This window comes from Entelurus aequoreus, linkage group LG25 (genome assembly GCF_033978785.1).
Source record: "Entelurus aequoreus isolate RoL-2023_Sb linkage group LG25, RoL_Eaeq_v1.1, whole genome shotgun sequence".
Lineage (NCBI taxonomy): Eukaryota > Metazoa > Chordata > Actinopteri > Syngnathiformes > Syngnathidae > Entelurus > Entelurus aequoreus.
This window is the reverse complement of record NC_084755.1, coordinates 40,825,616-40,841,298: the sequence shown is the minus strand read 5'-3', so window position 1 is coordinate 40,841,298 and position 15,683 is coordinate 40,825,616. Positions and strand designations below refer to the sequence as shown.

Genomic DNA, 15,683 nt, shown 5'->3' with positions numbered 1-15,683 from the left:
GTGGTCATTGCAGGTAATACACTTTTGAAAAGTGTGTATTTTGAGTCAAACCTGTACATGTGTTTATGTCGCAATCATGTGGTCATTGCAGGTAATATACCTTTGAAAAGTGTGTATTTTGAGTCCAACTTGTACATGTGTTTATGTCGCCATCATGTGGTCATTGCAGGTAATACACTTTTGAAAAGTGTGTATTTTGAGTCCAACTTGTACATGTGTTTATGTCGCCATCATGTGGTCATTGCAAGTAATACACTTTTGAAAAGTGTGTATTTTGAGTCAAACTTGTACATGTGTTTATGTCGCCATCATGTGGTCATTGCAGGTAATACACTTTTGAAAAGTGTGTATTTTGAGTCAAACTTGTACATGTGTTTATGTCGCCATCATGTGGTCATTTGAAAAGTGTGTATTTTCAATCAAACTTTATTGACAGGAAGTTGGGAAAGTGACGGTGCGGGCAGGTACTTCATGTTGGGTCTTCTAGAAGAAATACTGCATATATGTTTTGTTTAAGGTTGCGTCACCGGTCGGTATGCACCAAAAGTTGAACTTTGTAATTTAGTTTTTGTCCAAAATATTGCTGGCTAAATTCACAAATTGTGATCGTAAAATGAGTCCTTTGTCATGCTCATTAGCGATGATTGTCGATGTCATCCAAGATGGCGTTGGGAGTACAAATTCACATTTGTTTACCTTCTTCATGCCTTGTAAGGTAGCATTACAGCATATATAAGAGATGTGACCAATCTAAGTCTAAGACTAGATGTGACCAATCAAAGTCTAAGACTAGATGTGACCAATCTAAATCTTAGACTAGATGTGACCATCTAAATCTAAGACTAGATGTGACCAATCTAAATCTTAGACTAGATGTGACCAATCTAAGTCTTAGACTAGATGTGACCAATCTAAGTCTAAGACTAGATGTGACCATCTAAGTCTAAGACTAGATGTGACCAATCTAAGTCTAAGACTAGATGTGACCAATCTAAATCTTAGACTAGATGTGACCAATCTAAGTCTAAGACTAGATGTGACCAATCTAAATCTTAGACTAGATGTGACCAATCTAAGTCTAAGACTAGATGCGACCAATCTAAGTCCAAGACTGGATGTGACCAATCTAAGTCCAAGACTAGATGTGACCAATCTAAGTCTAAGACTAGATGTGACCAATCTAAGTCTAAGACTAGATGTGACCAATCTAAGTCCAAGACTAGATGTGACCAATCTAAGTCTTAGACTAGATGTGACCAATCTAAGTCTAAGACTAGATGTGACCAATCTAAGTCTTAGACTAGATGTGACCAATCTAAGTCTAAGACTAGATGTGACCAATCTAAGTCTTAGACTAGATGTGACCAATCTAAGTCTTAGACTAGATGTGGCCAATCTAAGTCCAAGACTAGATGTGACCAATCTAAGTCCAAGACTAGATGTGACCAATCTAAGTCTAAGACTAGATGTGACCAATCTAAGTCTAAGACTAGATGTGACCAATCTAAGTCTAAGACTAGATCTGACCGATCTAAGTCTAAGACTAGATGTGACCAATCTAAGTCCAAGACTAGATGTGACCAATCTAAGTCTAGGACTAGATGTGACCAATCTAAGTCTAAGACTAGATGTGACCAATCTAAATCTTAGACTAGATGTGACCAATCTAAGTCTAAGACTAGATGTGACCAATCTAAGTCTTAGACTAGATCTGACCGATCTAAGTCCAAGACTAGATCTGACCGATCTAAGTCTTAGACTACATGACTGTGTTCCATGAGAGAAGGACTCAGGGTGAAGTGAATACTAGGACTGGGTACCAACCCCTGTGTCAAGTCAGGTCCGAGATCCTGATAAAGCTGTCCTGGTGTGTGCACCCTGACTAGAACTAGTCTTGCCTTGGAGGGCCTGACTAGAACTAGTCTTACCTTGGAGTGCCTGCCTAGAACTAGTCTTACCTTGGAGTGCCTGACTAGAACTAGTGTTACCTTGGAGTGCCTGACTAGAACTAGTGTTACTTTGGAGGGCTTGACTAGAACTAGTGTTACCTTGGAGGGCCTGACTAGAACTAGTCTTACCTTGGAGTGCTTGACTAGAACTAGTCTTACCTTGGAGTGCCTGACTAGAACTAGTGTAACCTTGGAGTGCCTGACTAGAACTAGTGTAACCTTGGAGTGCCTGCCTAGAACTAGTGTTACCTTGGAGGGCCTTGAAGCCTTGCAGAGGAACCCTAGAGGATCCAGTGACAAACTGCAGCAGGCGTGCTCGCCGCTCCTCATCAAAGGACTCCACAGCCTTCCAGAACCACTTGACTATGTTGCTGTCGGCCGTGCAGTGCTTCAGTCGGGTGTTGGACTTCCAGTCGCTGATGTCGATCTTCCCCAGACCACACACGATCAGCTGCAGGCGGGGCAAAGTTCAGGTTTTTTACTGTTAGCATGTTTAGCTATTATTACACCTCAATCATGTATTTAGTACTTGATGCACGTTAGCGTTAGCTTTTTTATATAGTTTTACAGGTATATACCCCAGAGTCATACATTTTGGTACTTGATGTATGCTAGCCTTTTTAGTACATTTTACAGGTATACTCCTCAAAAATATTAATTTTAATACTTGACGTTTATGTTTACTGTTAGCATGCTAACATACAATAGCTTTTTTTGCAGGTATACAATTCTGAGTCATATTTTGGCACTTGCTGCTAATTTTAGCATATTAGCTTTTTCAGCTATTATTGCAGGTATACACCTCAATCGTGTATTTTAGTACTTGATGCACGTTAGCGTTAGCGTGTTAGCTTTTTTATATAGTTTTACAGGTATATACCCCAGAGTCATACATTTTGGTACTTGATGTATGCTAGCCTTTTTAGTACATTTTACAGGTATACTCCTCAAAAATATTAATTTTAGTACTTGACGTTTATGTTTACTGTTAGCATGCTAACATACAATAGCTTTTTTTTTGCAGGTATACAATTCTGAGTCATATTTTGGCACTTGCTGCTAATTTTAGCATATTAGCTTTTTCAGCTATTTTTACAGGTATACACCTCAATCATATATTTTGGCACGTCACGCACGCTTATTGTTAGCATGTTAACTTTATTGGTTATTTTTAGAGGTATACACCTCGATCATGTATTTTGGTATTTGGCACATGCTAGCATGTTAGCTTTTGAAGCAAATCTTACAGGAAAACACCTTGAAATAACTTTTTGGTACTTGACGCACACTTTTTTTTTATATCTATTTTGACGGGTATAATCCTCAGTCATATATTTAGGCTGCCTGCTAGCATGTTGCTACACTAACCTTTTTAGTCCATTTTACAGGTATACTCTTCACAATGATTGATTTTAGTACTTGACGTATGTTTACTGTTAGCATGCTAACATACAATAGCTTTTTTAGCTATTTTTGCAGGTATACAATTCGGAGTCATATTTTGGCACTTGCTGCTAATTTTAGCATAGTAGCTTTTTTTTAGCTATTATTACAGGTATACACCTCAATCATATATTTTGGCACTTGACGCACACTTATTGTTAGCATGTTACCTTTTTTAGTGTTTTTTTCAGGTATACACCTCAATCATGTATTTTGGTATTTGGCACATGCTAGCATGTTAGCTTTTTAAGCAAATCTTACAGGAAAAAACCTCAAAATAACTTTTTTTATTATCTATTTTGATGGGTATAATCCTCAGTCATATATTTAGGCTGCCTGTTAGCATGTTGCTACACTGGCCTTTTTAGTCCATTTTACAGGTATACTCTTCAGAATGATTGATTTTAGTACTTGACGTATGTTTACTGTTAGCATGCTACTATACAATAGCTTTTTTAGCTACTGTATTTTTGCAGCTAAACAATTCAGAGTCATATTTTGGCACTTGACGCACAATTATTGTTAGCCTGCTAATTTGAATTATCTCCGGGTTGTTGTTTTTTTAATGCTCAACTCTACAATTATGAATTTGCATGACTTTCTGCAGGTTTCTTTTTTTTTTACTCTTGACTCCAAAATTCAGAATTTTATTGATTTTCTCCAGGTTTGTTTTTTTAATTCTCCACTCTACAATTTATGCATTTTAATGATTTTTTTCGGGGTTTTGTTGTTTGTTTGTTTTTTTTTCACTCCTGAGTTGTTGTTTTTTTAAACTCTCGACTACAATTCTGAATTTTAATGATTTTCTCCAGGTTTTTTTTTTAACTCTCGATTCCACAATTATAAATTTTAATGATTTTCTCTGAGTTTTTTTGGTTTAATTTTTTTTTCCACTCTTGATTTCAAAATTATACATTTTAATTATATTTTCCAGGTTTTTTTTTTTTATTCTTGACTCTACAATATTTAATTTAAATGATTTTCTGCAGGTTTTTATTTATTTATTTTTAACTCTCGACTCTACAATTATGAATTGTAATCATTTTCTCCGGGTTTTTTTTTTTTTTTTCACTCTTGACTTGACAATTATACATTTTAAGTATTATCTTTTTGTTTGTTTTCCACTCTTGACTCCCCAATGATGAATTGTAATGATTTTCTGCAGTTTTTTTTTACTCTAAACTCCAAAATGATGAATTGTAATTATTTTCTCCAGGTTTTTTTTTTTTAACTCTCGATTCCACAATTATAAATTTTAATGATTTTCTTCGAGTTTTTTTGGTTTAGTTTTTTTTCCACTCTTGACTCCAAAATTATAAATTTTAATTATATCTCCAGGTTATTTTTAAATTCTCGACTCTACAATATAGAATTTTAATGATTTTCTGCAGGGACTCTACAATTATGAATTGTAATAATTTTCTCCGGGTTTTTTTTGTTGTTGGTTGGTTTGTTTTCCACTCTCGACTCCACAATGATGAATTTGAATGATTTTCTCCAGGTTTGATTTTTTAAATTCTCGACTCTACAATTATGAATTGTAATCATTTTCTCCGGGTTTTTTGTTTGTTTGTTGTTGTTTTTTTCACTCTTGACTCGACAATTATACATTTTAAGTATTATCTCCGGGTTGTTGTTTTTTTAAACTCTCGACTCTACAATTATGAATTTTAATGATTTTCTGCAGGTTTTTTTTAAACTCTCGATTCCACAATTATACATTTTAATGATTTTCTCTGAGTTTTTTTGGTTTAATTTTTTTTTCCACTCTTGATTTCAAAATTATACATTTTAATTATATTTTCCAGGTTTTTTTTTTTTATTCTTGACTCTACAATATTGAATTTAAATGATTTTCTGCAGGTTTTTATTTATTTATTTTTAACTCTCGACTCTACAATTATGAATTGTAATAATTTTCTCCGGGTTTTTTGTTTGTTTGTTTTTTGGGTTTTTTTTCACTCTTGACTTGACAATTACACATTTTAAGTATTATCTCCGGGTTGTTGTTTTTTTAAACTCTCGACTCCACAATTATGAATTTTAATGATTTTCTGCAGGTTTTTTTTAAACTCTCGATTCCACAATTATACATTTTAATGATTTTCTCTTGAGTTTTTTTGGTTTAATTTTTTTTTCCACTCTTGATTTCAAAATTATACATTTTAATTTTATTTTCCAGTTGTTTTTTTTAAATTCTTGACTCTACAATATTGAATTTAAATGATTTTCTGCAGGTTTTTATTTATTTATTTTTAACTCTCGACTCTACAATTATGAATTGTAATCATTTTCTCCGGGTTTTTTGTTTGTTTGTTTTTTTTTCACTCTTGACTCGACAATTATACATTTTAAGTATTATCTTTTTGTTTGTTTTCCACTCTTGACTCCCCAATGATGAATTGTAATGATTTTCTGCAGTTTTTTTTTTTACTCTAAACTCCAAAATTATGAATTTTAATTATTTTCTCCAGGTTTTTTTTTCTTAACTCTCGATTCCACAATTATAAATTTTAATGATTTTCTTCGAGTTTTTTTGGTTTAGTTTTTTTTCCACTCTTGACTCCAAAATTCATCCATCCATCCATCTTCAACCGCTTATCCGGAATCGGGTCGCGGGGACAGCAGCTCCAGCAAAGACCCCCAGACTTCCCTCTCCAGAGCAACATTTGCGACTTCCCCCTGGGGAATCCCGAAGCGTTCCCAGGCCAGAGAGGAGATGTAATCCCCCCATCTGGTCCTTGGCCTGCCGGGGGGCCTCCTCCCAGTGGGACGTGCAACCAGGACCTCCCTAGGGAGACGCTCGTGAGGCATCCGCACGAGATGCCCGAACCACCTAAGCTGGCTCCTTTCCAAGCGAAGGAGCAGCGGCTCTACTCCGAGTCTCTCTCGGGTGACTGCACTTCTCACCCTATCTCTAAGGGAGATGCCAGCCACCCTTCTGAGGAAACTCATTTCGGCCGCTTGTATCCGCGATCTTATTCTTTCGGTCATGACCCACACTTCATGACCATAGGTGAGAGTAGGAATGTAGATAGCTCGGTAGACCGAGAGCTTTGCCTTCTGGCTCAGCTCCCGTTTCGTCACAACAGTGCGGCAGAGAGACTGCAATACTGCCCCAGCTGCTCCGATTCTCCGGCTGATTTCCTTCTCCATCTTTCCCTCACTCGTGAACAAGACCCCGAGATACTTAAACTCCTCCACCTGGGACAGAGTCCTGTCCCCTACCCGGACTGTACAAACCATCGGTTTCCTGCTGAGAACCATGGCCTCAGATTTGGAGATGCTGATCCTCATTCCAGCCGCTGAACACTCGGCTGCGAACCGATCCAGTGAGAGCTGAAGGTCACGAACCGAAGGTGCCATCAGGACCACATCATCTGCAAACAGCAGTGACGCAACCTTTAGCCCCCCGAGACGTATACCCTCTCCGCCATGGCCACGACTCCGCCTAGAAATCCTGTCCATGAAAATCACAAACAGGATAGGTGACAGAGCGCAGCCCTGGCGGAGACCAACCCCCACTGGAAACGGATCCGACTTACATCCAAGCACCCGGACACAACTCTCGCTTTGGTTGTACAGAGATTGGATGGCCCTTAGCAGGGTTCCCCTCACTCCGTACTCCCTCAGCACCTCCCACAAGATCTCCCGAGGGACGCGGTCATACGCCTTCTCCAAATCCACAAAACACATGTAGACTGGATAGGCATACTCCCAGGCCCTCTCCAGGATTCCCGCAAGCGTGAAGAGTTGGTCAGTTGTTCCACGACCAGGACGGAATCCACATTGCTCCTCTTGAATCTGAGGTTCGACTATCGGCCGGACCCTCCTTTCCAGTACCTTGGCGTAAACTTTCCCAGGGAGGCTGAGTAGTGTGATACCCCTGTAATTAGCACACACCCTCTGGTCCCCCTTTTTGAAAAGGGGAACCACCACCCCAGTCTGCCACTCCCTCGGCACTGTCCCAGACTTCCACGCAATGTTGAAAAGGCGTATCAACCAAGACAGCCCATCAACACCCAGAGCCTTCAGCATTTCTGGACGGATCTCGTCAACCCCCGGAGCTTTGCCACTGTGGAGTTGTCTAACTACCTCAGTGACTTCACTCCGAGAGATCGACGTCGATCCCCCATCATCCTCAGGCCCTGCTCCTATCAGGGAGGGTGTGTCTGATGTATTTGGGTTCAGGAGTTCCTCAAAGTGCTCTTTCCAACGCCCTACGACTTCCTCACTTGAAGTCAGCAAAGTCCCATCCTTGCCGTACACAGCTTGGATGGTTCCCTGCTTCCCCCTCCTGAGGTGCCGTATGGTCTTCCAGAACAGCTTTGGTGCCGCCCGATTGTCCTTCTCCATGGATTCCCCGAACTGCTCCCACACCCTCTGCTTAGCCTCGTCCACAGCCACGGCCGCTGCCCTTCGGGCCCGTCGGTACCTTGCAACTGCCTCCGGAGTCCCCTGGGATAACATACCCCGGTAGGACTCCTTCTTCAGTCGGACGGCTTCCCTGACCACCACTGTCCACCAGGGTGTTCGAGGGTTACCGCCCCTTGAGGCACCTAAGACCTTCTGGCCACAGCTCGCAGCTGCAGCTTTAGCAATAGAGGCTTTGAACATTGCCCATTCCTGTTCAATGTCCCCAACCTCCACAGGGATGGCAGAGAAGTCCCGCCGGAGGTGGGAGTTGAAGTCCTTCCGGACAGAGGACTCCTCCAAACGTTCCCAGTTCACCCGCACTACACGCTTGGGTTTGCCAGGTCTGTCCAGAGGTTTCCCCCGCCATCTAACCCAACTCACCACCAGATGGTGATCAGTTGACAGTTCAGCCCCTCTCTTCACCCGAGTGTCCAAAACATACGGCCTCAGATCAGCTGATACGATTACAAAATCGATCATTGATCTTTGGCCTAGGGTGCTCTGGTACCAGGTACACCTATGAGCATCCTTATGCTTGAACATGGTGTTTGTTATCGCAAGTCCGTGACTAGCACAGAAGTCCAATAACAATCCACCACTCAGGTTCAGATCAGGGAGACCGTTCCTCCCAATCACGCCAGTCCAAGTATCACTGTCATTGCCCACGTGCGCGTTGAAGTCCCCCAGCAAGACTATGGAATCCCCTGCCGGCGCCCCATACAGGACCCCATGCAAGGTATCCAAGAAGGCTGAATACTCTGAACTCCTGTTTGGTGCGTATGCACAAACAACAGTCAGAGTTTTCCCCCCTCCAACCCTAAGGCGAAGGGAGGCGACCCTCTTGTCCACTGGGGTGAACTCCAACGTACAGGCACTCAGCCGGGGACTCGTGAGTATCCCCACACCCGCCTGTGCCCTCACACCCTGAGCAACTCCAGAAGTGAACAAGGTCCATCCCTTGTCCAGGAGTGTGGTTTCAGAGCCCTTGCTATGCGTAGAGGTAAGCCCCACCAGATCCAACCGGTAGCGCTCCACCTCTCGCACCAGCTCAGGCTCCTTCCCCACCAGCGTAGAGACGTTCCACGTCCCGAAAGTCAGCCTCTGCCGCCCCGAATTGGTCCGTCTGGAGCCTCCACTTTCACTGCCATCCACTTGGCAGCGCACCCGACCCCACTGGTTCCGACCGCGGGTGGTGGGCCCACGTGGCAGAGAAGATGGTGTGTGACTCCAAAATTATAAATTTTAATTATATCTCTAAGTTTTTTTTAAATTCTCGACTCTACAATATAGAATTTTAATGATTTTCTGCAGGTTTTTATTTATTTATTTTTAACTCTCGACTCTACAATTATGCAATTTAATGATTTTCTCTGGGGTTTTGTTGTTTGTTTGTTTTTTTGGGGTTTTTTCACTCTTGACTCGACAATTACACATTTTAAGTATTATCTCCGGGTTGTTGTTTTTTTAAACTCTCGACTCTACAATTATGAATTTTAATGATTTTCTGCAGGTTTTTTTTTTTTACTCTAGACTCCAAAATGATGAATTTTAATGATTTTCTCCAGGTTTTTTTTAAACTCTCGATTCCACAATTATACATTTTAATGATTTTCTCTGAGTTTTTTTGGTTTAATTTTTTTTTCCACTCTTGACTTCAAAATTATACATTTTAATTATATTTTCCAGGTTTTTTTTTTTTTATTCTTGACTCTACAATATTGAATTTTAATGATTTTCCGCAGGTTTTTATTTATTTATTTTTAACTCTCGACTCTACAATTATGAATTGTAATCATTTTCTCCGGGTTTTTTGTTTGTTTGTTGTTGTTGTTTTTTTCACTCTTGACTCGACAATTATACATTTTAAGTATTATCTCCGGGTTGTTGTTTTGTTAAACTCTCGACTCTACAATTATGAATTTTTATGATTTTCTGCAGGTTTTTTTTTTTTACTCTAGACTCCAAAATGATGAATTTTAATGATTTTCTCCAGGTTTTTTTTAAACTCTCGATTCCACAATTATAAATTTTAATGATTTTCTCTGAGTTTTTTTGGTTACATTTTTTTTCCACTCTTGACTTCAAAATTATACATCTTAATTATATTTTCCAGGTTTTTTATTTTTATTCTTGACTCTACAATATTGAATTTAAATGATTTTCTGCAGGTTTTTATTTATTTATTTTTAACTCTCGACTCTACAATTATGAATTGTAATAATTTTCTCCGGGTTTTTTGTTTGTTTGTTTTTTGGGTTTTTTTTCCACTCTTGACTTGACAATTACACATTTTAAGTATTATCTCCGGGTTGTTGTTTTTTTAAACTCTCGACTCTACAATTATGAATTTTAATGATTTTCTGCAGGTTTTTTTTAAACTCTCGATTCCACAATTATACATTTTAATGATTTTCTCTTGAGTTTTTTTGGTTTAATTTTTTTTTCCACTCTTGATTTCAAAATTATACATTTTAATTATATTTTCCAGTTGTTTTTTTTTTATTCTTGACTCTACAATATTGAATTTAAATGATTTTCTGCAGGTTTTTATTTATTTATTTTTAACTCTCGACTCTACAATTATGAATTGTAATCATTTTCTCCGGGTTTTTTGTTTGTTTGTTTTTTTTTCACTCTTGACTCGACAATTATACATTTTAAGTATTATCTTTTTGTTTGTTTTCCACTCTTGACTCCCCAATGATGAATTGTAATGATTTTCTGCAGTTTTTTTTTTTACTCTAAACTCCAAAATTATGAATTTTAATTATTTTCTCCAGGTTTTTTTTTCTTAACTCTCGATTCCACAATTATAAATTTTAATGATTTTCTTCGAGTTTTTTTGGTTTAGTTTTTTTTCCACTCTTGACTCCAAAATTATAAATTTTAATTATATCTCTAAGTTTTTTTTAAATTCTCGACTCTACAATATAGAATTTTAATGATTTTCTGCAGGTTTTTATTTATTTATTTTTAACTCTCGACTCTACAATTATGCAATTTAATGATTTTCTCTGGGGTTTTGTTGTTTGTTTGTTTTTTTGGGGTTTTTTCACTCTTGACTCGACAATTACACATTTTAAGTATTATCTCCGGGTTGTTGTTTTTTTAAACTCTCGACTCTACAATGATGAATTGTAATGATTTTCTGCAGGTTTTTTTTTTTACTCTAGACTCCAAAATGATGAATTTTAATGATTTTCTCCAGGTTTTTTTTAAACTCTCGATTCCACAATTATACATTTTAATGATTTTCTCTGAGTTTTTTTGGTTTAATTTTTTTTTCCACTCTTGACTTCAAAATTATACATTTTAATTATATTTTCCAGGTTTTTTTTATTTTATTCTTGACTCTACAATATTGAATTTTAATGATTTTCCGCAGGTTTTTATTTATTTATTTTTAACTCTCGACTCTACAATTATGAATTGTAATCATTTTCTCCGGGTTTTTTGTTTGTTTGTTGTTGTTGTTTTTTTCACTCTTGACTCGACAATTATACATTTTAAGTATTATCTCCGGGTTGTTGTTTTGTTAAACTCTCGACTCTACAATTATGAATTTTTATGATTTTCTGCAGGTTTTTTTTTTTTTACTCTAGACTCCAAAATGATGAATTTTAATGATTTTCTCCAGGTTTTTTTTAAACTCTCGATTCCACAATTATAAATTTTAATGATTTTCTCTGAGTTTTTTTGGTTACATTTTTTTTCCACTCTTGACTTCAAAATTATACATCTTAATTATATTTTCCAGGTTTTTTATTTTTATTCTTGACTCTACAATATTGAATTTAAATGATTTTCTGCAGGTTTTTATTTATTTATTTTTAACTCTCGACTCTACAATTATGAATTGTAATAATTTTCTCCGGGTTTTTTGTTTGTTTGTTTTTTTTTTTTTTTTTCACTCTTGACTCGACAATTATACATTTTAAGTATTATCTTTTTGTTTGTTTTCCACTCTTGACTCCCCAATGATGAATTGTAATGATTTTCTGCAGTTTTTTTTTTACTCTAGACTCCAAAATTATGAAATGTAATTGTTTTCTCCAGGTTTTTTTTTTTAACTCTCAATTCCACAATTATAAATTTTAATGATTTTCGTCGAGTTTTTTTGGTTTATTTTTTTTTCCATTCTGGACTCCAAAATTATACATTTTATTTATATTCTCCAGGTTTTTTTTGTTATTGTCCACTCTACAATATTGCATTTTAATGATTTTCTGCAAGTCTTTATTTATGTATTTATTTTTAACTCTCAACTCTGCAATTATGAATTGTAATAATTTTCCCTGTTTTTTTTTTTTGTTGGTTGGGTTTTTTTTCCACTCTTGACTCCCAAATGATGAATTGTAATGTATTTCTGCGGGGTTAAAGTTAGTAGATGAACACCTGCTGGTGTGACAGTGCACACCTGGACCAACCACACCTGCAATCACATCAAGGTAAAGGTCTGGGATGGAGGAGGACGTGCAAATAGAAGATGACAAAGTGAGGTCACCTCCAGCTCCTTCTCGTCAAAAGCCTTCAGCAGGTGCTGGGGGATGACCTCGTTGAAGCCCTTCTGCAGAGCCAAGAACTGGGCCTCGATGCCGCGCAGGAAGCGCCAGTTGACGTACAGGCGGACATATTCCTTCTTGGTGTCCTGCGTGACGGGGATGCTCTTCCCGTTGGGCTTGAGCTCATGCTGGATGATCTCTCCGTAGGCGTTGTGTTCCACACAGAAGGTGTGGTCGAGCACGCCCGTGATGTCGTTGTCCCTGGAAGCAAGTTAGACCAGGATCAGGTACATTAAAAACATCTACTGGATGTGTCAAGTGACAAAATATATCATTCTGCTAAAAAAAAAGGCTAGCAAAATGTGACTCTGAGGTAAATACCCGGAAAAATAACTAAAAAAAGCTTACATGCTATCAGTAAACGTGTCTAGTACCAAAAAAAGTATTTTCTACAAAAGATAACTTGTTAGCGTGCGTCGAAAAATAGCTAAAAAAAAGTTAAAATCCTAACAATAAGCGTGCGTCAAGTGCCAACATACAGTATATTACTGAGTTGTATACCTGTAGAGTTAGCTAAAGAAGCTAACACGCTAACATTAGCATGCTAGCGGTAAACATGCATCAAGTAAGGCAAAAGTTATTCTGAGGTGTATGGCTGTAAAATTAGCTACAAAAGGTAACATGCTAATGTTAGCGTGTGTCAAAAACCAAGAGGTGTATACCTCGAAAAATAGCTACAAAAAGTTAAAATGCTAACAATAAGCGTGCGTCAAGTGCCAAAATATATGACTGAGTTGTATACTTGCAAAATAGCTAAAAAAGCTAACTTGGTAATATTAGCATGCTAACAGTAAACATATGCCAAGTGCCAAAATAAATGATTCTGCTAAAAAAAAAAGGCTAGCATGCATCAAGTACCATAATGTGACTCTGAGGTATATACACATTACAATTGCTAAAAAAGCTTACATGCTAACAGTAAGCATGTCAAGTATACAAAAAAAGTACCAAAATGTATTTTGATACTTTTCTAAATAAAGGGGACTGCAAAAAATGTCATTATTGTCTTTATTTGAACACAAAAATGTTAGTGTACATGAAACATATGTTTATTATTGTCATTTAGTCCTTAAATAAAATAGTGAACATACTAGACAACTTGTCTTTTAGTAGTAAGTAAACAAACAAAGACTCCTAATTAGTCTGCAGTAACATATTGTGTCATTTATACACCTATTATTTTGTACACATTATGAGGGACAAACTGTAAAAATTGATTATTAATCTACTTGTTCATTTACTGTTAATATCTGCTTATTTTCTGTTTGAACATGTTCTATCTACACTTCTGTTCAAATGTAATAATCACTTATTCTTCTCTTCTTTGATACTTGACATTAGTTTTGGATGATACCACACATTTAGGTATGGATGCGATACCAAGTAGTTACAGGATCATACATTGGTCATATTCAAAGTCCTCATGTGTCCAGGGACGTATTTACTGACTTTATAAACATAATATACATTTTAAAAATATGGAAAAAAGATTTTCTGATGAAAAATATCAATGTAATCATAGTAGTATCGACTAGATACGCTCCTGTACTTGGTATCACTACAGTGGCTGTCAGGTGTAGATCCACCCATGGCATTTGTTTACATTGTGACGGCGGTGAGCTATTGTATCCTCCTACGGTGTGTAGTGAAGCATGTTTAGCTATTCCTTGTCCTCCAGTGATAATGCTACTTGTAAAAAACTCACTTTATTTGTCACCATGGAGACCAGGATTAGTGATTTAGAAGTAGCTAAAACACTGTGGATGGATGTTAGTCGCTAGCTAATGATTTTCTCCAGGTTTGATTGTTTGTTTTTTTACTTTTGACTCCCAAAATTATTAATTTTAATTATTTTCAACTTTTTTTTTTATTTTTTTTTTTAACTCTCCACTCTACAATTATGAATTTTAATGATTTTCTCCAGTTTTTTTTGTTTGTTTTCTTTACTCTTGACTACAAAATTATGAATTTTAATGATTTTCTCCAGGTTTTATTGTTTGGTTCTTTTTTTTACTATTTTGACTCCAAAATTATGAATTTTAACTATTTTCTCCAGAGTATTTTTTTCAACTCTTGACTCTACAATTATGAATTTTAATGATTTTCTCCAGGTTTTTTTTTTGTTTTTTTACTCAAAATTATGAATTTTACTTATACACTACGGGGTTTTTTGTTGTTGTTTTTACTCTCGACTCTACAATCAGGAATTTTAATGATTTTTCCGGGGACTTTTTTGTTTTGTTTTTGTTTTTTATTCTTGACTCCACAATTTTAACTAATTTGTCCGGGGTTTTGTTTTTTTTCCAACTTTTGACTCTACAATTATGAATCGTAAGGATTTTCTCCTGTTTTTTTGGTCTTTTTTTGTTTTTTTACTCTGGACTCCCAAAATTATGAATTTTAATTATTTTCTTCAGAGTATTTTTTTTAACTCTCAACTTTAATGATTTTCTCCAGATTTTATTTATTTTTTTACTCAAAATTATGAATTTTAATTATTTTCTTCAGAGTATTTTTTTTGAACTCTCAACTTTAATGATTTTCTCCAGATTTTATTTTTTTTTTTACTCAAAATTATGAATTTTAATTATACACTACGGGGTTTTTTGTTGTTGTTTTTACTCTTGACTCTACAATCAGGAATTTTAATGATTTTTCCAGGGGGGGGATTTGTTTTGTTTTTGTTTTTTTACTCTTGACTCCCAAAATTATGAATTTTAATTATTTTCTTCAGAGTATTTTTTTTGAACTCTCAACTCTACAATTATGAATTTTAATGATTTTCTCCAGGTTTTATTTATTTTTTTAAATTATACACTATGGGGTTTTTTGTTGTTGTTTTTACTCTCGACTCTACAATCAGGAATTTTAATGATTTTTCCGGGGGGTTTTTTTTGTTTTGTTTTTGTTTTTTACTCTTGACTCCCAAAATTATGAATTTCAATTATTTTCTAGGGTGGTTTCAGTGTTATAACTTCACCTTTATCTTGACTTTTTACACCAAAATGCGTCCATTCTCCCTTTTCTGTCTACACACTGTGTCTGCTTGTAAGTACTCTGTGTGTGTGCGCTGCCCAACATGCTCCTCTGCTCGTAAAAGCAGTATTGTGATGAAGAGAAAATAAATAAATTGTGAAGTGGTACTTTTCAAACAGAGTATAGTACCGTGTTTAATTGATTAGTACCATGATACTATACTAGTACTGGTATACTGTACAACCCTAGTTGGAACACGTTTATACATTTACAGCACATATTCATTCTGGTGTTCATCATAATAATGAATTGTGTCATCACCAATAGTAATGGCACA

General features: G+C 36.4%; 1 protein-coding gene across 1 annotated transcript in view; it reads right to left on the bottom strand.

Annotated features, from left to right (window-relative positions):
• The window catches only part of smurf2 (SMAD specific E3 ubiquitin protein ligase 2), a 170,662-nt gene that overhangs the window by 9,864 nt on the left and 145,115 nt on the right, over nt 1-15,683 (bottom strand). Inside the window, exons 16-17 of the mRNA XM_062037071.1 lie at nt 12,313-12,571; nt 2,199-2,400 (exon numbers count right to left, since the gene is read on the bottom strand). Coding sequence (XP_061893055.1) covers nt 2,199-2,400; nt 12,313-12,571 — 461 coding nt within the window. The remainder of the gene's footprint in view (nt 1-2,198; nt 2,401-12,312; nt 12,572-15,683) is intronic.